This window comes from Boleophthalmus pectinirostris, unplaced genomic scaffold (assembly GCF_026225935.1).
Source record: "Boleophthalmus pectinirostris isolate CB_2022bp ecotype Guang Dong unplaced genomic scaffold, ASM2622593v1 HiC_scaffold_2, whole genome shotgun sequence".
NCBI classification, from domain to species: domain Eukaryota; kingdom Metazoa; phylum Chordata; class Actinopteri; order Gobiiformes; family Gobiidae; genus Boleophthalmus; species Boleophthalmus pectinirostris.
Genome location: NW_026571152.1, coordinates 13,165,287 through 13,192,199, shown reverse-complemented (window position 1 = coordinate 13,192,199; position 26,913 = coordinate 13,165,287). Strand labels below are relative to the sequence as shown.

General features: G+C 41.1%; 1 protein-coding gene across 2 annotated transcripts; it reads right to left on the bottom strand.

Annotated features, from left to right (window-relative positions):
• Window positions 1–57: 57 nt before the first annotated feature.
• chd2 (chromodomain helicase DNA binding protein 2) lies at window positions 58–24,812 on the bottom strand. 2 transcript variants are annotated; one of them, XM_055155084.1, is made up of 38 exons: window positions 23,849–24,812; window positions 19,850–20,238; window positions 18,577–18,663; window positions 18,139–18,200; window positions 17,785–17,895; window positions 16,813–16,989; window positions 16,410–16,549; window positions 15,440–15,665; window positions 14,779–14,879; window positions 14,666–14,707; window positions 14,245–14,423; window positions 13,780–13,934; window positions 12,882–13,098; window positions 12,494–12,583; window positions 12,093–12,283; window positions 11,603–11,791; window positions 10,631–10,796; window positions 9,346–9,498; window positions 8,691–8,762; window positions 8,101–8,250; window positions 7,796–7,944; window positions 7,613–7,709; window positions 7,354–7,446; window positions 7,082–7,255; window positions 6,832–7,001; window positions 6,709–6,750; window positions 6,499–6,638; window positions 6,291–6,429; window positions 6,068–6,218; window positions 5,816–5,935; window positions 5,043–5,165; window positions 4,350–4,493; window positions 3,962–4,078; window positions 3,397–3,575; window positions 3,127–3,226; window positions 2,886–3,042; window positions 2,195–2,429; window positions 58–1,543 (listed from the first exon to the last, which is right to left on the bottom strand). In XM_055155084.1, the coding sequence occupies exons 1-38, from the start codon at window positions 23,856–23,858 to the stop codon at window positions 1,213–1,215; spliced, it is 5,568 nt and encodes a 1,855-aa protein (XP_055011059.1). In that variant the 5' UTR covers window positions 23,859–24,812; the 3' UTR covers window positions 58–1,212. The 2 variants fall into 2 exon arrangements, with proteins under 2 accessions (XP_055011059.1, XP_055011060.1); XM_055155085.1 differs by having other exon boundaries at window positions 13,810–13,934.
• Window positions 24,813–26,913: the final 2,101 nt, after the last annotated feature.

Genomic DNA, 26,913 nt, shown 5'->3' with positions numbered 1-26,913 from the left:
AATGTGGCCAAATAGAATATATCTATACTTATGATATATGAAGACAATAAACATAGACCGGTTTATGAACACGAGTTTATTCCACATGTCCCATAGGTACAGCACATGTTTCAAATATAAATTATTTCTTCAAGATCCACAGATGTAGCTTTCAAAGAGTTCAAGTCAGCCACATTCACAAACAGGAGAAATGGTCCCGAATACTCGCCTTCCACTGCCCACACTGTCACGTGAGTACTGTCCATGTACTGTCCATGTACTGTCCATGTACTGTCCATGTACTGTCCATGTACTGTCCATGTACTGTCCATGTACTGTCCATGTTTAATACAATAAAACACAAATAAGGCACCATGGAAAAGCTAAAGGAAAAGCCGGACTTTGGCACAGACTAATTTATCAGCGGGAAACCGTGTGGACCCAGAGGAGAGCTAAAATCAGACCTGGTACTGTAGTTACCATCCCAGTTAAAATGTGCAAGAGAAGGTGGAGTGGCTAATACTGAGAGGCGAAATGTATGTAGTGTTACAACAGGGTTTGTGCCTGAATAGTGCCGCTCCCTCCCAGCACAGAGGACTGACATACAGATCTGAGTCTGTACTACACGTTTGACACTTCAGCGGAGGACAGGGGAGGGAGAGAGCTACATTTGAAGGTGCATTACAACATTCTTTTTTTTAAATTCACAAAACTTAAAGCTAATCTCACAAATCATAATAATAACACATGTCCATGTCACTGTGTTCTTCTGGGAGCATCTCCCATACATGATCCACTCAGGCACTTTGAGGGGCAGTCCATAACCCTACACACTTCTCAAAATCCTCACACACTGCTGCGGAGTAGTTCCATAGGACTAAGTTCTGACACAGTCAGTGTGATACAGACACAGGGATAAACACCCACCCCGGTGGGCCCCTGTTGTCACAGAGCAGCTGGAGTGGTTTGGCCTGGCCCACTTTGGCACACTGGCCCAGACAACGGACTTTAAGACAGTCACAGGAGAGCGCGTCTCTAACTGACGGAAGAGGGCTTTTTCTGATGAAACTCAGAAATTCTCTGCTTACTTGGACTGAAATCTAATCAGATTTTGTCTGCTTTTCTCCTGTTTTAGACAGGAGCAATACTTGTTAAGACCAGGTTTAGACCTGGTTTAATTCTGGTTTAGACTTGGTCTACTCCTGGTCTACAGTATGTGTGTCAGTTTTCAGTTCAGTTCTCTGCAATCAGACACACAGCTGAGCAGAATCCCTTTAGCTTAGTTGGCTTTGCGGCTCCAAACAGCATCCCCACTAGCGTTAGGGTCCAGGGGCCTCTCGAGGGGGGAGCGGGAGTCCTGCGGGGACTTGTGGGTCTGGGGGGAGCGGGGGTCCAGCAGAGGGGGGGCTTGTCAGGGGGGAAGGGCCGGTAGTTGTCAGGTCCTGGGGGGCCACTCTGCCTGTGCTCTGGGGGCCTCCTGAACTCCTGCATGGGCCCCTCCCGGCCTGAGTGGTAACCCGGGCCACGGAACTCATCGGGACGTCTCCTCTTCGGGTCTGAATGTCTGAAACAGAGAGATTCAGAGGTAATATGGATTTCTTAATCCACACATCTCAAACTTAAACCACACTATTGGGTCAGTTTCTGAATGTAGAATGTTTTCTCAGAAGGAGCAGGAGCCTCTAAGAATTATCCAAAACGATAGATTATGGAGCTCTAGAAATAAAATTAATTTAATATTTATTTAAAATGCTGAAGCAGTAGATTATAACCTTGGTCTATGTTGCAGCAAAGTCAAATGTCATTTCAATTCCCTGAGCAAATACTTGAACACTATAAACGGAAGCAGTCAGGTTTGTAACTGTTCACTCAAGTGAAAAATGATGAAAACTATATGGTAAAAGTTATAAAAAGACAAAAACTTCAGGTTTTCATTTACAGGTGATTGTCAAATGTCAACATGGCACATCAGTTACTTGAGACAGGTGCGTTGGAAAAGAGGGAGCAGCCCAAGAACAGAGAAAAATCCCACACACTGTCTTACTTGCAAATTGTGAGATTTATTAGGACAAACCTTGCAACGTTTCAGCACTAGGCCTTCATCAGGCAAACCTGTTTGCCAAATAAATCTCACAATTTGCAAGTAAGATGGTGTGTGGGATTTTTCTCTAAGTTCTTGGGCAACATACTTTTTAATACCATCTGAATGTCGTACCTGTCATAGTACGGTCGGTGGGCCCGGTGGTCTCGGTCGTTGCTGTACTCGTAAGGCCGTTTCCGTGGTGACGTGTTGTTTCGGTACCCTCCTGAGCTGCGATATTCTCCTCCGTGTGGCCGGCGGTCACTGTAGTGGTCTTTGTAGCGGTCGTACTGATGGGGGCGCTCTCCCCATGGTGGCCCACTGTTACTGGGGTATGGGTACTTCCTGTCCCTCTGCCAGTCCCCGCGCTCTGAAACAACAGCAGCAAATGCTCGCTATAAAAAACAGTCCTGGTCCTTTTGAACCTTGTACAGGAGATTGACTCTGCTGCTCTCTGCTGGCAATATTGGGCTATAACTAAGGTTTCCATCCTTTTTTACTGTGAGTCACATATTTACAAAGATATGACAGAGCACTCTGTCTTGGGACATTCATTTTAAATCTGTATCACTGCTGCTGGGATTTTACTGAGGTTATAATTGTAGAATTTTAAGTTATAAGAGGGCCAACAAAAACTTGAGGGTTGCATTTGGCCCCTGGGTCATAGTTTTGTCACTATACCATATTACAGCAGAAATATGTATAGTGACCTCGTGGTTTCATTTCAAACATGTACATGTCTTCAGAAAAAAGCCGTTCCACATATGCTTCGGAAACAACTAGCTCTTCCTGGTGTGTGACTGTGGAGGAGTGTGGAGCAGCATACCGTCATTGAAGTGCCTCTTGGCTCCTGTGGCGTGGGGTTCTCGGTGGTGTCCCTGGGCCCCGGATTTGGAGGAGGCCCCTCCCTCCCGGCTGGAGCCTGCAGCCTCTGATCTAAGCGGCTTGGCTTTACCACCATCGTCCTTCTTCTTATGCTCTTTCTGTGGGAGCCAGGCAGTTGGGTTAGGCACAAATATTACATCACATCTACACAATGAAATCAGGTCAAAAGTGAGATGAGGTACCTCCTCCTCATGAGACCGCTTCTTCTGAGCCATCTTGTACAGTTTGTGGAGCTTCCGGGCACCAAACTCAGTGAACTTGGAGACAAAAATCCACAGGTTTCTGAGGACATGAGAAAAGCATTAACACTGAAATAATACACACTAAATAATAAGACACATAATACTACAGAATATTTATACAGCCTTGTATCACTCTATTTGACGGTTAGAAAAGATATAACATTTTGAACTCTGAGTCGCTGCAAAACTTCCCTTCCCTCCCGTCCTCACCTCCTCCACAGCTTGACATGCTCCGGGTCACTGTAGGCCTTCAGGCACTCGCTGATTCGGTCTCCGATCTTGAGCAAACAGGTGCGGGTGTGCTGCAGCTGTTCTTGGTCGGACAGCCCCTCGTCCGGCTTGTCCAGCTGCTTCAGAGCCTTCTTCACTGGACGCATGCGCTCCTTACACTGGGAACACAGCATACATCAGATAGTTAACACCCAGTCATTCTCACATGCATAGGCACAGATATCAGGCGTATTGTTTTTTTGTTTTTTTTCATGAGTAGAGTTGTGTACATGCACATAGTGCCATGGCTCCAATCTAAATGTCTTGACTTCTCTACACTGTCCCAGTCTGTGTGCCCATGTGTCATTCAGTTTGTTCTCTGTGCATCAGAATTGTCTTTTTAAAAAGAGACTCATGAATAAAAACATGTATGTTTACACAAAAACTGTATGTTTACACAAAAATGCAAACATATAAAGGGAGGAGGCCTATTGTGTCTCTAAAAATACCCTGACAAGTAATCAAAGTAAACACGATTACTGTTACAGTCATGCGGTGAACGTACAATGCTAAAAGTCTCCTGGTCCAGTTCGTCGTCCTCTTTACCCTGGATGGGGATGGGCTCAGAGCCGGCTGTGATGTGCACAGGGCCCTGGTTCTTCCTGCCCTTAACCACTTTAGGCTGAAACACACAAAGGGGAGGAAGAAGGGTAAGGGATAGGAGAGATAAGTTGAAGTCTAACTTGATTTCTTGTTTCCCTGTATGAGCAGCACTGAGACTTTCTGAATCCTGCAAAGGCCTGATTTCCCTGTTTCAGATGGTGTCCTTTCACACATATGCAAGGAATCATTCAAATCTATCAGCACTGCCCTCTGGTGGTGGGTTCAGGATCCATAGGACCATAGTTACATTGATAACTTTCATACGACAGTGTGCTGTGGTGTGGTGGTACCTTATCCTTGCGGGGTCGTGGGGCCTTCTTGTCCTTCTCTACATCCTTGTCCTTTTTGGGAGTGCCCTGCTTCTCCTTGTTTTCCTTGTTGGCGCGTTTCTTTGGTCTTTTCTTAGTGGGGGACTTCTCCGCTCCATCTTCCTGCTGCAGACAAAACCAGATCAATCAGAATCAACCAGAACAGAAAAGACTCCACTTTGTGATGTGTGGCAATACAGAAAGTGCTCCACTGTGTTTTTAAATGCTATAAACCTTCACTCGTACCATTAGGATGATTTCAGCCACGGAATCACCAATCTTTACTGCACTAAATTAAGAAAAGGTAGATGTTAACTTGAAAACTACTACTACATGACATCCCAAGGTGGAACATTTAGAGTTTTGTAGACAGACTAACAATAAAGTGTTACTCAAATGTGTGAATGAAACAAAATACAACTCCAGGGATGTTTTCATGAGGCAACAACATTTAAACATGATTTAAAGCTCACAATAATCCATTTTGTGTCATAAAGGACTTTTAAACAAACTTTATACAGATAGGCACAGAGCTGAAGGACATCCTGTGTGGTGCAGCCAGTGTACAGGAGTCTAAAATGTTGTATGACCAGTAAAATCTAATCTGTGCTAAGTCCCCATAGCTGTATCTTCCTTCCTGACTGACTGCCTTTACGCTGTGCAGTGCTGGCTCACCTTGACACCCCCCTCCTCTGATTGGTTGTCTGACAGGCGCGGGGAGCATATGTCCTGGCCCTGCTCATCCTTCAGAGCACCGCTGTCCTTCTTCACCCGTGGCTTCCTCTTTTTTACCTTCACCTGCACAAGGAGCCAAGTGAGTCTGCTTTCCTGTTGTGGTCAGGTATGGTCTGGTCTGGTCATGTACACTACCAATCAAAAGTTTGGGTAAAGTTTTTCATTTATGGTTCTTCTTTATTTCTGTAGGCATCAAAGACATCAAAACTATAAATGACACATAATGCAGTAAAGAAAAAAAATCAACTCAAAATAACCTTAAACTTTGTAAACGGTGAGCTTTTGATTTGATACGATTTGATACATCGATTTGATACAGTTCAATAAAAAAAAATCATGTCTGTGATACTAAAGGTTTCACAGACAAGACCACTTCTTGTGCAAAGTGAATATGAAACACACCCATTTTAATCATCAAAACAGTGAATATGTCAAATGTGTTAGATTAATTAGTTTCCTTACTCTAAACAAGCAACAAAACTGTAGCACCATAACAAAATGTTAAATAAATGAAAAAAAAAGAAAAAAGAAAATATACTCCTTGCAATATATAGATACAGAAGTCCACGAGATCAATACTGTATAAACATGATACGATATTTCAATATTTCAATATTTTTGCACACACCTAGTTTAAACTTTTGACTGGTAGTGTAGCTGTGGTTTAGTTTGGTCTGGTGTAGTTTGTGGTGGTGTAGTCACAGTGACAGTACCTCATCTCTGGGCACCTGCTCCGTACTGTCCTGCTCTTTCTTGAGCAGTTTGAGCAGGTACTCGGCGCGCGCCTGCAGCTGCTTGCCCTGGGGCTTCTTACTGGGGTCATCGGGCAGGATCTGAGCAGAGGGAGAGCACAGGTCAGAGAGAACACAGCCAGTCTTGTCCTTCTCCAAATGTCCTTCATTTGTCTCTTCCCTGCAACTGTGCTGACTGAATGTAAAAAAGAGGGTGAAGAGGTGGAGACTTGCCTTGTCCACAAGCCTCATGTCAGGATCAGTCTTGATCAGGTCCCAGTTCCCAAAACCATGCTCATAGATCCCCAGCAGCAACTGAGTGTCATCCTGGAGGTCCCACTCCACGTCAAAGTGGGCCTGCTTCACCCGGAGGTTCAGCATAAACCTGCGGGACAAGCTTCACGTTAGACACACACATTAGCCACAGTTATTGTGCTAATCCTTAGTGGCTCCTGACTTGTTTCTGTCGCTGGGGTTGGCTGGCACCGCTTTGTGGAGAGGCTCAAACTCCTCTTCATGTTGGATGATGGACTTGGCATTGACCTGGACTCCTGAGATTTTGATGTTGATCCCCCTGCGTTTCCCAGGACCTTTGGCTATAAGACATGCCTGTGTTACCTCATCCTCATCATCTCAAAGAGAGACTATTCCAGAGTGTTCCTCACCTTCCACAGGGTTTTCCTTGAGCTGCTCCTCGTGCTCCTGCAGTGCTGACATACAGGTAGAGTGGACCAGCTCACCCAATCTCTTCAGGTCTGCGATGGACTTGTCCACCAGCTCAGAGTCTCGAGCAATGGCCTCCAGCCTGCACCAGGGAGAAGTGTGTTAACATTATTTTTCCTCCAAGAGTAGTCCATGAGCTAGGAGAATTTCACCTTTCAAGGGGGGCCCCAAACTTCTTATAAGCCTTGATGAACCTGCAAACAAACACGATTAGAACAAATGTGACCATGTCCTGTGTGAACAGCTCCAAGACTGGTTCTAGTGTGTTCCAGTACCTGCGGATCTCAGCGTCAGTGAAGCCCTCCACGTTGTTCTTGCGAGCCCGGGGACGGCCTCTCCTCTTGGGCCTCTTGTCGTCCCCGCTGTCATCACTGTCGCTGTCAGAGCCGGAGGAGCGGTTCTTCAGCTTGGAGCCCACGTCACTGTCACTATCGTTAGCCTGGGCCTGGACACACACAGGGGGACACAGAGATGTCAGAACCAGGCTAGACCAGAGAAACACAGATGTGCATTGTGCCCTAGGACCTTCTTGTTGGAGCTCCTGCTTCTGGGCAGCATGAAGATGTCCTCCATCTCCCTCTGCCTCTCCTCCTCCTCTATCTTCTTGCGCTGCTCTTCTGGAATGATCTCCTCCCACTCTCGAGCAGGCTTCTCCTCCAGCTCCTGAGTGCTCTCCTCCATAGTGGAGAAATTAGCCACCTAATACACAAGCAGACATAAGAATAGAACACAGAATAAGATTTACCACAGTCTCTCAGTCTTACACAACACATTATAAGGTACATGATTAGGTGTACCTTGAACTGAGACAGGAGCTCGTCTGTGGCGCTGGAACCCTGGTCGCTCTCTCTGGTCTCAGCCAGTCTCAGAATCTCATCGATGTCCATTTCCTGCCACAGGGGATTACTGACATAACTCACTGCATGGATTATTCTAACCAAGTTTAACTACATACAATTGTTTTATGTACACATTTAAACTGATCATACAATATATCATTTTTAGCAAAAATTTCATTCGGAGAACAGTTGTAAGCATTTAGTAAAGGGCATGTACCTGTGGCTCCGATTCCTCCCCCTCTGGCTCTTTAAACAGCTCCTCTGCTCCAAACTTGAGGATGGCTGTCAGCTCTTCTTTGTTGAAGGGATTGGAACTGTGGAGCAGCAAATGTATGATTACACTTACGACTCCCATGATCCCTTTTTGACCCCATACTGAAAGAATGTTGATAAGGCTCACTTTGTGCTTCCTGAGCTGTTGTCCAAAACGGTGCGTCCAGTGGTGTCCATCCTCTGAATGACCAGATGGTCCAGAACCATCTTCTTCTTGGCTCTCTCAATGATGTCCTCCTCCACTGTTCCTTTGGTCACCAACCGATAAATATTTACCTGAAATGGAGAAGCGTATTAGGGCTACACTAATAGGGGCTACTCTCTGTATCTCTTAGCTCTCTTAGACTTTTTTTTTTGTAACCATAATCTGACCATAAATAACTGATTTAACTGGAACTACAACAGAAGAGTGTGCACATGAGGTGACTGTACCTGCTTCTTCTGCCCAATGCGGTGTGCCCGAGCCTGAGCCTGCAGGTCATTCTGAGGGTTCCAGTCTGAGTCGAAGATGACCACAGTGTCTGCAGAGGCCAGGTTAATTCCCAGACCTCCAGCCCGAGTGGACAGCAGGAAGCAGAAGTCCTGATGGAGACACAATAGACAGTCAGATTCATACTGACAAATACGATATGTCCTCCTTTTTTCATACACATTTTGGTACAAATGAGGAAAATACACTACTTGCTAGCATAATGTATAGCTATCCAGGATCTGACAACTTCATGGCTTTGTTGTGATGACATTTATGATGACAGCTCCAACTGGGCACCACAGTTTACTAACACGGAAGTCAGCAGATTTGTTTTAGCAGTTTATTCCAAATTATAACATAATAATCCATGGGTGATTATAACTATATAGCAAACACAAGTACAGTAGGTCTTCTTTAGTGTGTTACTGTTTGAGGCAAATGCAGGGTTGGTGTTCAAGACAATGACAATAATGTAACCCATCCTGTTGCCAATATATCTACACTGACATACACAAACCACAACATGAATATTCACTGCAGACATACTGACCTCTGAGCCCTCTGCGTTAAAGTGGTCCAGAGCCTGTTTCCGGATCTCTCCCTTTATGGAACCGTCCAGTCGCTGCGGAGAACACACAGAACAGCAGCTTTAGCCTGGGTCTTCTTAAACGTGTACATTCCTTTACTCTGCAGGCTAATGTCTACAGCCTACAGTACTAACCTGCGTGAACACTAGAGCAAACCAGCTCTCTGCAGTTCAGTGGAACAGAACTGGACTGGTATAAATAACTATGAAGTGGGCACAACATGGAAACCTGATGCCCGGCTCAGCAGAGGCCAAACAAGCCCCCGCTCCACAGCCTGAGCCTGAGCCTGAGCCTGAGCCTGAGCCTTAGCCAAACACAAAGGTCAACGTAACACAATGTTTACTCACAGTACAGTACCATTAGAGAATACTGAGTACAGTGTGTACTAAGGCTAATCAAGGTAATTTTCCTGACAAACATTAGGCTTAGCATTGCATTTACTGTTGGTTGATAGAGACAAAAAATAATAACCACTTTTAAGTAATTTGACATTTTTTGTCAAATATTATCTGATATAAGATTATATCCTTTGATTAGCTCACTACAATGACACAGTACTGGAGACATCTTAGCTTGCTCCTTGAAATATAGCACATTGTCTGGCTGGGTTAACTGTACCTGGAAAGGGTATCTCTTCATGGTGAGGTACTCAGCCAGGATGTCCAGCATGCGCACCATCTGAGAGAAGATCAGGACTCTGTTCCCTCTCTCTCGGAGGCGGGTGAGCAGCTTGTCCAGCAGCACCAGCTTCCCACTGCCTCGCACAAGGGCCTGACCACAACACAACATGCGGCTTCATCTATGACAGTACTGAAGTGACACTGCTATTCATTTTAAATTATGTTTAGTCTTGGCTCATAGTAAAGTAGGGTATGTTGAATAAGTTTCATAAACATGACATATCTGTGTTCCAAAATATGAGACAAACAAGTTCATATCAAATATAGCCATCACTGATAACAATTGTAATGTTTATTCTTGAATACAAAAAGAATGGGCATGATGGCCAAGGTTTTTATGTTAGAATTTGGTATGTTGTTTGTCAAGCTTATTATCCACTGTGAAAGCAGAAGGATTCTCACACTTTAAAGTTGCAAGATCCTACAACTAAAACCAGTTAGAAATGCAGCCAATCATTAATCAGTGCTAGTACAGTCTCCACAGCTCAGTAAGTGCATTCTGGAAGATCTGAGCCTTCACACTAGTCCTATCCATTCTGAGAATATGAAATGAGAATGAGTGTCTTTACTTGTCCTTTATCTGCAGGTAAAGACACTGGCAACCCAGGTTCAATTGGGACATAATACCTTTTTAAACAAGTAAGGGTCCAGGCTACATGCCTTCTCTTTAAGTTAAAAAAAATGCATTTAGTTGCATGCATATGAAATATTGCAGTACTTGTTGGTATATGGTCTGGTTTGGCCAGAAAATCTTACCACTTGTTGTACCATACTAGTCACTAGTACTACTCAGTAGGGTTGTTAAAATCTAAAATTAAAATCAGACACTAAAACATGTACTAAAACGAGATACTAATATGAGCAGCTATCAGCACTAAAAAAAGTAACATTCACAGGACAGAAACAAGTCTTTCCTGAATAATGTTTGAATGATCTTGAGGTAAGTATAAGACCCCATAAACATGGACCACTACGGAACCTACCTGGATGACAGGGATTACACAGTTATAAGACCACATGGTAATATAAAACAAAGTTTTATGTTATGTAATGTTGAAAATCAGACTCTATTGTCCAAATAAAAAGTTTTTTGTTTTTTTTATCATTTATCACTGTGGTGAAAACGGTGTCTATTCCGGAGTCTATTCCTTAGTATCAAAGTCAAGACACTAGTCAGCACTGTGTTTCCTCGGCCACATGCCCACAGTTTGTGTGAGTGGTACCTGCAGCTGTGTGGGTCTGCTCTCTCCCTCCTCTTCCTCCTCGGGCAGTTTGATAAGGAAGCTATGGTTGCAGCACTTCTTCAGCTCCATGACAATGTTGAGGAAGCCAGATGAGCTGCCTCTGGTGCCCTTAGACAGAGCCTTGTAGTTTCTTGTGAGAATCCACCTGGAAATGTAGAGGTGAAAGTGTGTTTAGTGACACTGTGCTGTAGGTAAAGACCTGCTGAATCAGTCAGGTGAAAGGAAAACATATCTCTCTCCAGCCTAACATTGCCTAGAAGAAAAATCATGGAACATGGATGAAAGTTTTAACCATTTAGACACTGCTAAAGTCACTTTAAATATTATTCAATGAAATTCAATAAAGCAAGATATGAGATTATAATAAAAAGGTCATAGTTTGTATATTGTATGTTGTAAAATGAATTCGCGGATACTACACTTCTAGAGTACAGACTGTTAACTGCTTTAGTATCAGCTTCCCCCTTGTGAAGTTGTAGTGTAGACTGCACAGGCTTTTGGGCTTGTACTGCTAATTGTAAGGATAGTTCCAAAAATGACTGGCAGAGATCACAAGAAATGCAAGACTACTATTTATTTATTTTATATTTATTTTTTATTTATTTATATATATATATATATATATATATATATATATATTATATTTTTTATTATTTTTTTTATTGAATGTAATAGTATTTTATAATTTTATTGTATGTTATGTTTTATTTTATTTTATATTACAATTTATATATTATATTATATATGATGAGGGAATAAAATGATAATATGGTAAAAAGCTGCAAAGTCGATTTAAATTTGATTGCCATACTATTCTAGGCAATAGCTCTGGAGTGAAGCAGAGGCAATGACAGATCAAAAGTAAATAGTTTAAATCACATACAAGGATACAAATTGACTCAGTGCATGTTGCCTTGTACACCCCGGAGACCAAGGCCAAGGCCTACATACTTGTAGAACTGTTTCTGCTGAGCGCTCATGTCCACGCGCAGGATCTGCTCCACTTTGGCAGGCAGAGACTTCTCTACGTCCTTCTTGACACGACGCAGCAGGAACGGCTCCAGTACTTTGTGCAGGCTCTGGTAGCCATTTTCACGTCCTTTTCCATGCTCATCCTCAAAGTCCTCCCACGAGTCAAACCTACAAACAAACCAGACCATTTATTTATTTTTATTAATACAAGGAGAGTCTAATGAGGGTACCAGACACTTTTGAACGAGCACCTTGTTTAAACAATACAAACTAAACAAATTAAACTAGGGATGGGCTTTTTTTTTTTTTTTCTTTTTTTATGAGCAGATATTTGATATTTGGCCTGCTGTAGGTCATGTCCCTGGTATCATCATGTTTTTGTTGAGGAGATAGCATTATAACATAGATAAAAAAACATAGCTTAATATAGACCCTTTAACATTTGCACACATAAGAGGAGGGAGCATACTTGTGAGGCATGAGGAAGTGCAGTAGGGACCACAGTTCTTTAAGGGAGTTCTGCAGGGGTGTGCCTGTGATCAGCAGTCTGTGGTTAGACCTAAACTCCATCAGGCTCTTGTACAGCAGAGAGTCATCGTTCTTCAAACGGTGAGCCTCATCCACACCCAGGAACGCCCAGTTTATGTTGCCCAGCACGCCCTGGCAAACACACCACAGTTAGGATCAGCAATACATAATATGTCATGATAACACATTTTGAAGTACAATATTTGGACTTTGGGATCATCGCGGTATCAAAATCTGTATTGAGAAGTTAGTATCAAAAATTGGCTTTGAAATTTTATTATTGTGACAAAACTACTTTGGACAGTTCAGTTCCTTGTTTGCACAGACATATTATGCATATACCTTATCTTTCAAGAGGATTTCATATGTTGTTAACAAAGCATTGAAGCGGATCCTCTTTGTTTGGTGGTTCACCCACTCATAGTCCCGAATCTGTTCAAAAAGACAAAAAATTTTAAAGGGCATATGACAGGATAGATTACCAATTTCTCTAAACATAGTTAACATTTCTATTGAAGATTTGCCATTTTTTTGCCAAATGATTGACAATTTTGTTTAAGTTCATCATGGTCACCACTTCACTGGTATAAAAGTATGATACATTTTACCACAGCAAACAAATTAAGTACAAGTAAAACATGAAAACTAGTCTTATAAACTTAGTCTGTCTGCACAATACCCCTGATTTTACTTTATGTTTCATGTCTGCGTAACTATGTAGTACTCTAACCGTCTTCCTGCTCATGACGTCTCCCAGGTACACCACCACGTTCATGCTGGGGGCCCAGGTTTGGAACTCCCTCTGCCAGGACGTAAGTGTGGACAGGGGCACCACCACCAGAAAGGGTCCATACAGCTGGTGCTGGTTGAACAGGTAGGACAGGAACGAGATTGTCTGGATGGTCTTCCCAAGGCCCATCTCATCAGCCAGAATTACACTGTTACACCTGCACAAACACAGCCAGTGTTATAGGCATGAGCTCACAGAGTTTCCCATTAATAGACTTTGGTGGCCCCCATAGTCCAATATTCCCCCCATAGTCTAAAAAGAACATGGACTAGATTGGCATCACATAATTGTCATCAAGATAAAAAGTGATTACACTGTTCAAAAACATCACAAGAAGTGACATTCAAATTCCACAAATTGTATAAAAGAAAATTATTAGTATTTATGCCACCATAGTCTGAACAAAACTTAATAATAATATTAATATTATTTAGGCAATCCAAGGTTCACTATGCAACTTTACTGGTGGGGTGCCTGCCACCTGCATCTATCCATGGAGATAATATTCCATGGTATGGTATTAAAATGAAATTTATGTTGAATTTACTACAAGACTCCACAGATCTGACATGTAACTTGGCCTGGTGGCATCACCTTCTTCCTGGCCTCTCTAGATGCAGTATATAAATTTATTACTATACTGTGCAAAGCAATGACATATCTATGGAGACACACAGGTGGTTGACCTTCCACCAGAAAAGTGACATAATGGAGCTTTAAGTCAAAGCTAAGCACACTGCTCAGTGTTAACAATGTCACAATGATTCATTCACTGACTGCACTCTGCTTCTATAGCCACAGCAGACACAGGGCAAACTGAAAGAACACATTCACTCACATCCACACAGTCGATCCCACTGAGCTGTACCTGCACCAGGAGTGAGCCAGCCAGTTGACCCCAGCCAGCTGGTAGTCTCTCAGCTCCAAGTTTTCATCTCCGATGTATGAAGGCTGTTTCTTCAGAGCCACAAACCTTGGCCTTTGCTTCAGAACCTGACAATAAATATCACATCAAGTAATCACGTTTTTTTAAAAGCATGTTTCTGTCTCTCACACTCAAAGTAACATAGCCATTCACACAGAATAGCATCAAGTAATCTGTCAATTTCAAGTTTACATTGTACTTGAAATAAAATAGAAAGTCACAAATGCATAGTAACTGCTCAATTAAATCAGGTAAGTAAAATATCTTTACTAATAGCTAGTGAAATCTACTAGATTTGTGATTTGCATTGTGACTGAAGTGATTTTACCTCAACAGTTCATTGCAGTAAAGACAAAGAGGTATTTCAGGGCAAAGCACCTTGCAGTCTTTGGAGGGCAGGGTCTTGCTGGAGTTGCGGCTGTTGAAGCTGTCGACGCAGTGTTGGAACTTCTTCTTGACCAGAGCACCGTCTTCCCAGCTGCACTCCGAGTATGGCAGTCCCATCCACTTACACAGGTACTCCGGCTCATCTGAGGAGCCTGTCTTATGGCTGTGAGCTGGACAAACAACATAACAGTCACAACTATGGAAAATATCATATAAAAAAGGGTTATTTTACTTCAATGGGGTATTAACTGCTAACAAATTTAGATCATCGTGTTACCTTTCATTGTTTTGAAAATGCTACATTTGCCAAAAACTATTAAAAATGAAGGTACTTGTAAATCACAGCAAAGGGTGCAAAATGTGTTCTGTGTACTGTGTACTTGTGTGAGCATACAATAAAAGTGTTACTCACAGGGGAAGTCAGAAGGCACGTGGGACTTTCCAGTTTTAATTGCTGTTAAAAATGAGACATATATTAGAATACTGCCAAATGAAAAATTAAGAGACATCTGCCTCTTGACTTACAAATGATCCGTTCCACGATCTGAAACTGTTTGTTGAGATCCGCATTAAGCTCCTGCTGACAGTTGTGGAACTCAATGTCTTCGGGGGAGGCCTTATTCAGCCTGAGAATTAAAGTAAATATATATTTTTTAATTCATTTATTCATGCTTTATTATTTCAGAGAAAATATTATTCTGTCCATAGTTTAAGAAAAAGAAGGAAAAAATACCAAAAATTCAAGGCAACCAAATTGGTCCATGAAGTAAATTAAAGAGTGTGGAGACTTTGTGCCCAGAATAATATTGGGAAAAAAAACACTTTTGTCTGACCAATTCATTTTCTACGTATTATTGCCACAGACTCTGTAAATCCTACCCACAGTTTCTAAACATTGTGAGGTACTTTTTGTTTAACCAGTTCAGTTATGAAATTACGATTGTTTATCCCTGATATCTAAAATGCACTTTCTCAAAGACTAGAATTTAGAGACTAGTTGAGTAATGGGCCTGTTTTATATTCTATAGTTTAAATTCTTAGTAGAAATGTTTTGCACAAGGAATAAGCTACTGTTGGTACTGTGCTTAGAATTTCTTTTATGCAATCTACAGAGCACTAACAAAAAATGTAACATTCTGTACAATGCAGGGCCAAAACACAGTATAAAAAAAGAGGAATATCTGACCATGCACTGAGCTCGTCATTTTTCTTCTTAAAGTTGTCCAGTTTCTTGAGGCCCTTGACCTTCTGCTGTGTGAGGGAGTCCAGGCTCTCCCAGGTGTTGTGAATGTATGACCAGCCCTTCCACTTGATCAGGTACTGGGTCTCCCCCTCCTCAGAGTTGGGGTCGAAGCCCTCACACGGGTCTCCGTTCTCCTCCATTTCGTACAGTGTAGTGCGCGCTCCAGTGGCTGTGGACACATGCTTTTATTGTTTCTTATAAGCTATGGGGTTTCTGATTAATAATCAGTGAATTAATAGATCAGTGAGAATTAATGGAGTTAAGTTATTGCCTTTAGTCTATTCAGGTGTGCAAATAAATAGGGTATGTTTCGCCACCGTCTGGAACCAGCACATGAAGGACAGAGCCTCCGGACCTACCTGACCAACACGCTCGGTGGACGACAGAAGACCAAGGACCAGACCCCAGCCCCGTCCTGAGGGACTGCGAGCTATGGTGACTGTTTCTCTTTCGCGCTGTTGCCCGAACTCAGAGCTTCTGCTCCGGGCTGATGCAGTGAGTTTGTACCAAGTTCTACATGTTGGCATTTTTCGAGTTCATGATGATTAACAGGGAACATCGGTATTGGTAATTGGAGGTATCGCTGTTTTCCGGGGAAACAGAGGCACGTCAATCGGACCAATTTTGCTTTGTTTGCCGGTGTGAAAACGGACCACATTGGAGTGTATTTGCCACATAATAACAATTTTATTGCCTGGTGCGGACCAAATAATGGAACTAGCGGTGTGAAACACCCTTAGATCATGATGTTACCTTTAATTTTGAAAGCTATATTTGTCAACAACAACAAAATCTTTTTTAATTATTTTAAAATGTAGTCGTAAGTCCAAATAATAACTACAGGCTCACCATATCATATTTTCTCCAATAAAATCACAGAAAAAAAGTGATGGCATCATTTGAGTAGAATCACCTCCTTTCCTGCCTGTCCTGGTGTCCATGACTTTCTCGATGGTCTCGCTGTCGTCATCCTGAGTCTCCTCACCTGCGTCCCCCGTCATCTCGATAAGGTCGTCTGAGTCTGTCTCAAAGTCGTGCTGGTCCTCTTTATAGCTGCACAACAAGGGGATGTGTGAAGGATAGGGTACATTCAGTGTGGAGACAAGAGTTTGCTCTAACAACCCCATCATGTATGGTCTCCTACATATCAGACATAACATGTAGATTTGAACATATAACATGTATAATATGTACATATGTACAATGTTATAGCCCAACAGCTATCAAAAACAAGACACACCTATTCTGGATTCTGACAATGCAGAGAGCAGCATGTTAGGTGCACTTCCAGGGTGTCACTGTGGGAGTATGTGTACCTCTTAACTTTGGTGGCCCCTCGTTTGCGCGGTTGTCTCTTTGGAGTGTCCTCTTCATCATCTTCATCATCTTCATCATCGTCTTCATCCTCCTCATCCTCATCCACAGAGGAATCCTGTCTCCTGGATTTCCTGGCCTTCTGAGACTGTTGCTTTTTGGAGGATCTGCTTTGAGGCCTGAAACAGTTACACACACACCCACAGCACTTAAATGTGGGAATGGCCCGAGTTATTCATACAATTTATTTACATATGCGAGCAAAGGGTCCAGCTATCCCCTTTTAGGAGCTGGCACATTTGCAGCACCATCTGAGAAGCCAGCAGTTTAAAAAAGTACACACTTCTGGTTTAGCAGAGATTAGGATAGTTTATTTTTGTCATTTGTAGTAAACACAGGTTAAATGATGGGGCATATAATGGTTCTACAACATAGACTGTATAGATGGACATAATGCATATCTAACCTCCTAGCCATCGGGATACAAACAGGAATTTTACATTTACCTTTGAGGTCTATTTAAAAAATGGTCTGTCTTGTCCATAAATTAAGATATGAACATTTATAACAGACCAATAAGTTGTCTTTTTTCCCTGAGGACGCTGCTGAAAGCAACGCTGTCTATCAAACTTGAATCCACCCCCTGCCAAACCAAGAGCAAGGACCCTTCATCCTGATTAGCTTTCTTGTTGCTGCCCTGCTTTGATTTCCAAATATGGGCCGTGGTTGCAGATTAGCTACTATAACGCTAAACAGCCTTATCTTTATTTGGATGCAATCAAACACTACAGGTCACATCACACTTTCTCAGTCCAGTTGTTTATACAGTCTTTGTGCCAGAAACTGCCTCAGGTTGAGCTTTAGGTTCATTTCAGACACTGAATTATGCTTTAACCAGAAGACTGTACAAAGATGAGGCGGATTGAGAGGACCAGTGGGTAACTGTCTGGAGGCCAGATTAGCTCTAATCTTACCTTCGGGCAGGAAGTCGTCTGGATCTAACTTTTTTCTCTTCCTGCTCACTGTCGGAATTTTCAGACTCCGATTCCTCTTCATCATCAGAGTCTCCATCTTTCCCGATTCGTCTTACAACAAAGAAATGCCACAAGTTCACCCTCAGACCAATCAGACTAACACCAATCATCTTCAGGTGGATACTGGCAATCCCAGCACCACACAGTTCAGAGTAGGAGAAGGCACTGATCACAGCCCAAACAGATACCCAGAAGAGAGCATGGTCATGGCAGGATGGTAGGGCTATTAACGGCCCTCTAAGTATGGTGAAAAGAATTGTCTTAACCTCAATAGTAGGATGCTTCAGTACTTACTCTTTCTTTTTAGTCCGGGAGCTTTTGCGTTTGGGGCTCTCACTCTCTGAGTCGCTGCTGCCCTGAAAATGCAGCATAAGAAAGGGGGTTACAGAGAATGCAAAGGCAGATACACAGATACAAATCATAAATCAAATACACTCAAACTAGAATCTAGATCACATGCTCAAATTTTATATAAATAATTATATAACAGAACAATATCTTCAGTGAAATGAAAAAGAGACTTACTGTTGCAGTTAATAAAGAGTGGAACTAAACAAATAATTAACTTTTTTTTGCTACTAAACTGTGCACTCTCTCCTTAAGACCTCCAGGTACTGCCCAGTTTAGTAGCTCTATTTGAAATGTGGTTGGGGGGGAGTTCAGGTGTTTGGTCCCATTTTAAGTTTGAAAAGGTTTATTTTGGGTTTATACAGCAGAAATTGCTCTTCTTACCCCTGCTCCTATGTTGAGGCGCTCAGGCTCCTGACGGCTGCGATTGGACCTCCTCACGCCGTACACATCTGGATGCTCCTCCCACATCTGCATCACAACACACCTGTTACTCTCTGATGAATGAAATCATACATACCTCTCCTGGGTACAGACCCTTTACAGTAGGACTGGACAATTTGAGAAAGCCAATTATGTTTTAATGATAGACGTGTTGAAAATATCACATTTTAAGCACAACTAGAGGAACTGACAAACATTTTGAAATATTAACTGATAAATTATATGGTAAGAATTGATTTGGTAATGTCATCCATTCAAACAAGACAATTTTCACGAGGTGAGGCGAGACACGACATAGGTTCCACGAGAACAAGATGAGATGAGATTTTGAAATAATGTACAATCATCTGGTATGATAATGAGTTATTTTTGTCATCTGCTTTTAATAACCTAAATGCATTGTATGCTTTAAACACATAAGCCTATTTAAACACCTGTGTAAATCCCCTCATGGGTCACTACTGATAATTACAATTTATGCAAAAATTTTATTATTTAAATGATTAGACCAAAACTGGACCAGCTCCTTTCCCCTCTCCCTCAGTGCTGCCTGTGTTATACGAGCACGGTGCAGAGGCTGATAGACAAAAGAGGAGCTTTGTGGATCTTTTTCAAGCTATACTTAAGTGTGGAAAATACTGCATGCTCCGTGCTGTCCGCAGGTGAATTAGGCATGCATATATTTGATCATATTATTTTGTGATCTGTTTCTACCAACTTTAGGATGGATTATTTACATCAATATTGGTCCTGTAACTACGAAATAAAAACTGGGACATTGTTTAAACTCTCTGTCAGAATATGTGAGCTACACATTACCCAACTTTCCAGAGCTTGAGCAAGGCACATAACCTTTTCATATCATTGCCAAATGTAAAGATGGAGGATGAAATCTCATGATGAAATCTCAAGTTTTTCCGTGTGCGCACATTCTTGAAGCAATTTGATCTCCCATCCCTATTCAAATTGCAATTTGAATTCCACTGCAGCCCTACATGACAGTGGCCGTACCTTCTTGACGCATGGACCAAATGGAATTGAAGTGGGCAAGGTGCCAAAACCACCTTAAATTCAATTTGAGATGCTGGGATGAGAACATTATACCATCAAGCCTGGACCATACCAACGCAAAAAAGGAATAGGATAATTGATAGAGCCAGGATGGCACTATTATAGGAAAGGATATCGTGCACAACAAACAAGATTAGAGTACCTTCTTGACGTCGGCCAGTCTCTCCTTGCGGCCCACAGGCTTGTCCTTGGCCTCGCTGTTGTGGTGGGATTTGGATTCATCAGATTCTGCCTGGCTGTCTGAGTCTGAGGAGCTGTTGGACTCAGAGTTATGGGACCTCCTGCGCTCACTGCCATGCTCACTGCCACGCTCACTGCCCCGCTCACTGCCCCGTTCAGAACCCCGTTCGCTGCCCCGCTCGCTGCCATGCTCGCTGCCTCTCTCGCTGCCCCCGTTCGCTGCCCCGTTCGCTGCCATGCTCGCTGCCACGCTCGCTGCCACGCTCGCTACCACGCTCGCTGCCATGCTCACTCTCAGACTGACTGCCTGAGTCTGATGCAGAGTGGTTAGATTCTTCTGAGGCAGAGTTGCTAAAGGAGGAATAATAGTGGGACAAAAAAAAATTCACATTTTTAGTGACACAATCAATAAAAATATTAATTGCTGTAGCAATTTTTCCCCATCTACTGGGTTTAGTAAGTGGACTGACACTCACACAACTTGGCTTCCTCTGTCTATTACTATTCACAGTACTATTCAGGCCAACACAATAAAAAAAGAAAAACTTTGGCAGGACTGGGTAATAATTCTTTGAGTAGTTTTCAGACACTCGAGTACTGTGAAGACTATACATTACTCTTACACGTTTACAGCAAAACAAACTACTCATGAATCATCAGTATGTTTTCAGATCAAATATGTCATCATTTTCTACAACTGAAATAACAGAAGAAATGATGCCATTGAGAAGAAATAAAAACTATATTTGGAATAGTCACCGATAAAAAAAAACATCTGACACAAACTTGAAATATATAGAGAACTCAAAGATGGGTTTCCACAAGTGTCTGTATTAGGACTGAAATTATTTGGTTCTTTATAAATTATATCTGTAAAATAGCACAGTCCATTTGCATGCCAGATGATATGTTTTTCCTATGAGAAAACTTTTTGAAGTTGCAAAAGAAATTTGTTAACTTAAGGGTTGGTTAAATGTGGTTAATTTAGCTCTAAAATGTAGGAAACAAAAATGTAATTTGAAAATTGTAGAAATGTTAAAAATGCAATTACAAATAGATGGAGCTGAGGGTTAATAAAAACACATTTTTAAGCATTTTAAATTATGATAAAATTAATTGTAATCGTACCCTATTTCAGCTATTGTATGGAGAGCTGGGGAAATAACTAAAGCACTTCATTAACACCACTTTCCACTCTCCAAAAAAGTGCCATAAGAATCATGCACAAAGTGGGATATTGGGAACACGCATCTTTTGTTTGTTCAAACAAAGCTACAAAAATGTACAAATATAATGAACTGCTCAAATAACATACAAAGCAAGTAATAACCTTTTACCAAACTTTTACAAAGGAAACAAAACATTCTAAGGCAGTTAAAAAAAAATAATTGATAAAATACCATTTTTATGATATTATTTGCAGAAGCCTGTTTACTTAATGTAGATAAACTGCAGGAAGCTTGCTTAGGATCCAGAATACCCACTTCTGGAATACTTTACAAAGATAGGAATCTGGTAAGAGGTGAATCTCCTAGTTTGTAAATGGATGTGATTGACAAGTAGATTAGCCAATCAAGGACATGCGTGGTCCATCTGTCTTGAAAAAATAAAGGAAAAAATATCACAAATATATTATATATATATATATATATATAATATCACTGCAAACCAATGAACTCCTTCCTTTCACATGCGTAACTGGGAAAAAAAACAACTAATGAATGGATGATCATGTTTGACCAGGCAAGAGGGAGAGGACACCAGATTGATATTATTCAGTACAGAGAGATATCATTCTGAATATGCCAGGCAAGCAGGTAGCATTAATTGTAAAATTTTGTAGGATGTAAAGGGGTTCCCACTCCTTCATGAACAAAATCATTTTAAACATTAAGTATTGTTTTTTTTGTTTTTTTTTATTATTTTTTTTACAGTGTCCAAAATAAATGATGCAGTGAACAATAATGAAAAAAAATTCATACATCTTGTTCCCAATAAGGTACTAAAAAAAGTACATTAATGTATCTACCCTTCTCTCCCCATTTCACACTTAAGCAGTCCTGTCAAATTAAGGTTTAGGGACAGAAAACACACTCCTTTCAGTAGAGCAGGCTCATGGAATGGACTGGAATGTTTATTAACATTTAGGCATATTGTTTTATAGCCTTTAAGTCATGTAGGTTGTAACTTTTGTGGGAAACAGTTTTAACCAGGTCTTTACATTTATGATAAATAACAAAACCCTTGCTGTGGACTATACATACTTTAAACACACGGGGGTGCTAAAAGTACATGCACTATACCTTACAAGGCCATTTCTGCATTGAGATCTTATCAGAGATCCCTCACCGTTCTCTGCATTGAAGACTGAGATTAGATAATATATTTGTTTTGCTGCAGATAAAGTGTACTATGACTTTAACCACAAACTTGTCACCCGGATGTGAAGGCATGTTTGCTGGTCTTCATTTCAAAGTGAAAGCCCCTTTAAGTTGTTCTCAGAGGTAGGCGGGACTAATGTGGTAATCTTTTTTTCTATTGGCTGATGTGTTGCTACATGTGACTCGGACCAATAGAATTGCATGAATGAAAATACCAGAAGCTGAGCTCTTCCTGTTCTTTCTCAGTAAAGTTATGACTGTGGCTGAACAGGGCATACAGAACAGTGCATGAGGCAAGGGCCATTTTGTGACCAGTAAATACAATTAAAGTGCAGCCTTAACCAGGTGACCTGCTGGAAGACCCCAACAGACTTTCAGATTAAGTCTCCAAATTTATCAGAGAATTAGGGCTAACAGATATTAGGCTGGTCATTAATGCCACCTCAGCAAGCCACTTTACCTCAGGCCTTAACAGTAAAATGGCTGCCACTTATAGTGTGAAGGGATGTGAACATTAAAAGCTGCCATATTATTAGTTTAATTTATGTAAATGTGTAAAACAACGTAATGATTAAATATGAACCCTTACTACTATATGCACCCCAGCCTCCTGAAATATGAAATATTCCAAATGTCTTGATTAATCTTCGGAAGTGTAGTTACAAACAAAAATTGTTTTTTTAAAATAAATTTTATTTCTCACAGATCATTTTGGGATGAAAGTCTTCACATCTGCCCACCACAGTAAAAACCAGTAAAAACTGAAGTTATCAACATTTGGCTCATTCTAGGGAGTAATGAACAAGCATGTTACAAATGACATTGACCTGTATTCTCACTTCTTACCCTGAGCCCCCAAAGAGTCCAGTATAACAAAGATTACCTTTCACAAATTACATTTGGAGAGCGATTGTGAGCTATTGGAGCACCTCTTTTCTATACGGTTAAAGGTCAAATGTAACCATGCTAAAGTGAACAGCACCTTCTAAAATTACCTCAGGCTGCTGTCAGAGGTTATGCAGAACCAAATAATGGAGAATGCTATAATAGGCACAAATGAGCATTACAGATTTGACAGTCATCAGGTTTTAGATTCTAACGTTTACCATAAACTCTATACTACCTAAATATAGGGACAGAAATAAGTTAACTATTTCATACAATATGGAAAATGACAATTTTAAGTTTAACTTTAAATCAACGTGAGTGCAGCTCACTGAAACACACTCTTCTCATTATTTACACAGAGCACAATATGAAAAGTTGTTTAAGTGGTGCATTGCAGTGGCACCTGTTGAAAAGAGATTTTCCATACTTTCCATAAAAGAACTGAAAGTAAAAACATTATGGTGTTTTAGTTACATGTAGACACTTTTAACTGGTCTAACTTCTATATTGATAAAGGGTGTGGCTATAGAAAACAATAGCAAGGTCACTGAAGACAAGAGCAGACCACATGAAAGAGCATGTGTGCAGTGGTGCACAGGTGAGCAGCCAACCCCATCAGTCAACAATCACAATAGAAAGCAGAAGAACAGACAGAGAGAGAGAGAGGGAGGGAGAAAGAGAAGGGGTCGTACCTTGACGCATTGCTGTGAGTGGAACCCTCTTCCTCGAGTTTCTTACTTTTACTCTTCATCATCGCAGTGTCCGTGAAGATGTCACTGTTCAGTTGCTTATTCTGAATTTGTTGACAAAAGTTGTACTGTATGCCTTAACTATCATTAAAGTCCAGTAAAAGTGGCTTTGCTCTGATGGCAGGCTAAACCTAGACGAGGTGACACAACTACAAAAATAGAAATTGAACTAGACAAAATGCCAAACATTATTTGCTTGAAAGAAACCTGTAGCTATAGCATAGGTGAATTGTCATGATAGATGCTGTACAGTAGTGGAAGCCCCACTGTCTCATTCAGTGTAGTCCGGACACTGAGCAGCATGCAGAAAGCCCAATTGTTACTGCGTCATCGCATAAATATTAAGAAATAACACTTTTAAACGTAACAAAATAGTAATCTATAGATTGCACAATGTAAACGAGACAGAACTAAACATTGATAGCTGGCAGCCTACGACAGAAGTACTAAATAAAACTTCGCTATAATACGGAGTCGGAATATTTCCCGACTAGAATAAAATGCTGTAAAAAGTAGTTTCGCGAGAAATGTTCAGTAAATGTTCCATGTGAAAAGGCTGCAGGCCTACTAGTGTTCGCCTGCTGTCAGACTGGGAGCAGCCATGGGAGCAGCGCACTGCAAATGGAGGAACGCCATGGCTGCCACAGTCTGCTCTGAAAACAACGACAGCACTCCGCCAGCACACTCCGTTCTTTCGCGACTAAATACAGCTCTAAACCCGACCAAAACCTACGAAAAAGATTAAAACTGCGTCCGGAAAAGCTCAAACGTCCAGATATGACCATTTAAGAAGGTAACCTGGTAGTAGCCGGGTCAGAAAGCGTGTGTTGAAAGCCTATGCAGCCTTCCCAGGGCTGAGCCGCCATCTACAGCTCCTTCCCTAGCTCTGAGCTCTGCCTTTGATTGACGTTATTTCCATTTACCCCACACTCAGGTGATACTCAAGTCCCTCCCCTTTTTTATTCTTTATTTTGTATTTTCAATCCTACATACACATACAGGTCACAATAATAGCCCACATAACCAACAAGTCATCCACAATATTTATGGACCATAACTGGACAATTAGAAGAGCCTGGCCACTGGTTATAAAATATTTTCAGTGTCTTTGCATCACTTCCTGCACAGACAGGAAACTGAGGAGCAGAAGCCATTTTAGACACTACAGTCCATTTCCAAAACTGGCATATAAAGTAATGTGTCCTGTAGTCAAATAATAGTTTAAATTCTGACCATGTTTGAGTGATTACTGCTTCAGGTCTAATATTTAGTGCGATAATTTTCTGTTTCAAATCTGAAATACATAGTTAAGGTGATTAATTTACAGTACAAAATTCTGTACGTAACTGGGTGAGATGGGGACATGAAAAGCATTTTATCTGAATGAGTTTAGATGAGTAACCATTGCATTTAGTTTCATCTGCAGCATCGTTAAAGCTAATGAAATAAAGCCATGGAAAAGATTCGATCATTTACTTTATTTAAAAAAATACAGAAATTGTAAATATACAGAGACTGATTTTGTAGTTAAAAGTACAGTCCAAGTTTCACCAAATCCACTTGCAGGAAAGCTTTAAAAAGTTCCGCACAAAAAAAAAAAAATCCAAAAGCGAGACGTCAGTCTGAAAACATCTCATCTCGGCAAAAAAATGAATTCGCGGTTTAGCCAACCGCTATCTTCACGTTAATCAACGCGTCTTCCACTCCTCGGTTATCCAGTTGGATGGGTTCTTGACGGCATAAAAAGAAGGAAAATGTGTAAGCCCACATAAGTTCTTAAATGTGTTTAACCTAAAAACATTCACCTGAAACTGAAAAGCCAACGTAACTGGCGAAGAAGCTAAGCAAGCTAGCTAGCTAGCGTCATTTCGCGTACAATGTAACAGCATAACTTTTTTTGTTTTATATTCTGTACCATCGGAATCTAGAACAAATATCGTGGTGTGTGTGCAAACCATCATGATCACATAGTCGTAATTAAACATTAAAGCACACAAAACTTATTGTAATTCAAAGCCAACCCACAAGAATTTTAATTTGTCAAAATTGGTTGTGAATGATGCGTAAACTTGCCAATTTAAAAATGTAATTATTTTGGATACATGTCAAAATAGATTCCACATATAACCACTAGGGGTGCTGTGCAACATTTGAAAGCGAAAGATTTATCACTGCTTTTTTGATATCGGAACATTTAGATAATGGATAAGTGCAGATGAATTTATAAATATCCACTACAGTATAGTGTTAGTAAATGGAGTAAAATTATCCCAGTATTAGTAGTTAGGGATTCCTTTTCTAATCTCCGCGTGATTTGAACTGTGGTGAATGCACTCACAAATGTCCATTTAACACATGTCATTCAAAAGCCTTAAAGAAAAAAACAACAACTCCATACTAATTTGTTCAGCTTCTGCCTGTCACTTATTAAAAGAGATTAGAGGAAAATAAACCATATGAATGGTGTTAAGGCTCTAAAATTCAAATACTCATGCCACTCAAGTGTTTCAAGCAGTTACACTTTAAGAAATAATGCAGAAAGAGCAGCCTGAAACTAAAGGTCCATGCTTTGTGGTGGCACATTTCGGGACTTACCTACACAGTTGTCTTCCATGTCTGGAAGGCCTCGCAGCAGTATAAAGTCTGCCTCTGAAAGAAAGAACGAACGACGTAAGTTCCATGTGTCCAGTACCAATGAAATGGTGTAAGAGCAGAATAGTCACTGTGGGGGATTTCATGTGGTGCATTTCAGCATATTCGTATGTTGCGTTTCAGTATTTGTGCGTTTCAGCACAGATGTGTACATTTATTTGGTATATGTGTGATTTTAGCAGAGATCAGCATTAGATTTAGCAACTAACATGGAATGCAATTTGTTGCTTTCCCCCCAATACTTAATGCATTTGGTCCACATCCTCTAGTGGCCACTTGAAGTAAAGCAGGTTTATAAAAAAAAAAAAAAAAAAAAAAGAATTCTTTAAGAGCTTTAGTATGCTATAGTTGATCTA

Coding starts and splice junctions, on each gene's coding strand:
- chd2 (XM_055155084.1), bottom strand. Junction 6,219..6,290: donor AACCCCAGCGACAGAAACAA/GTCAGGAGCCAC, acceptor CTTGTCCCGCAG/GTTTATGCTGAACCTCCGGG. Junction 4,079..4,349: donor CACGACCCCGCAAGGATAAG/GTACCACCACAC, acceptor TGTGTGTTTCAG/CCTAAAGTGGTTAAGGGCAG.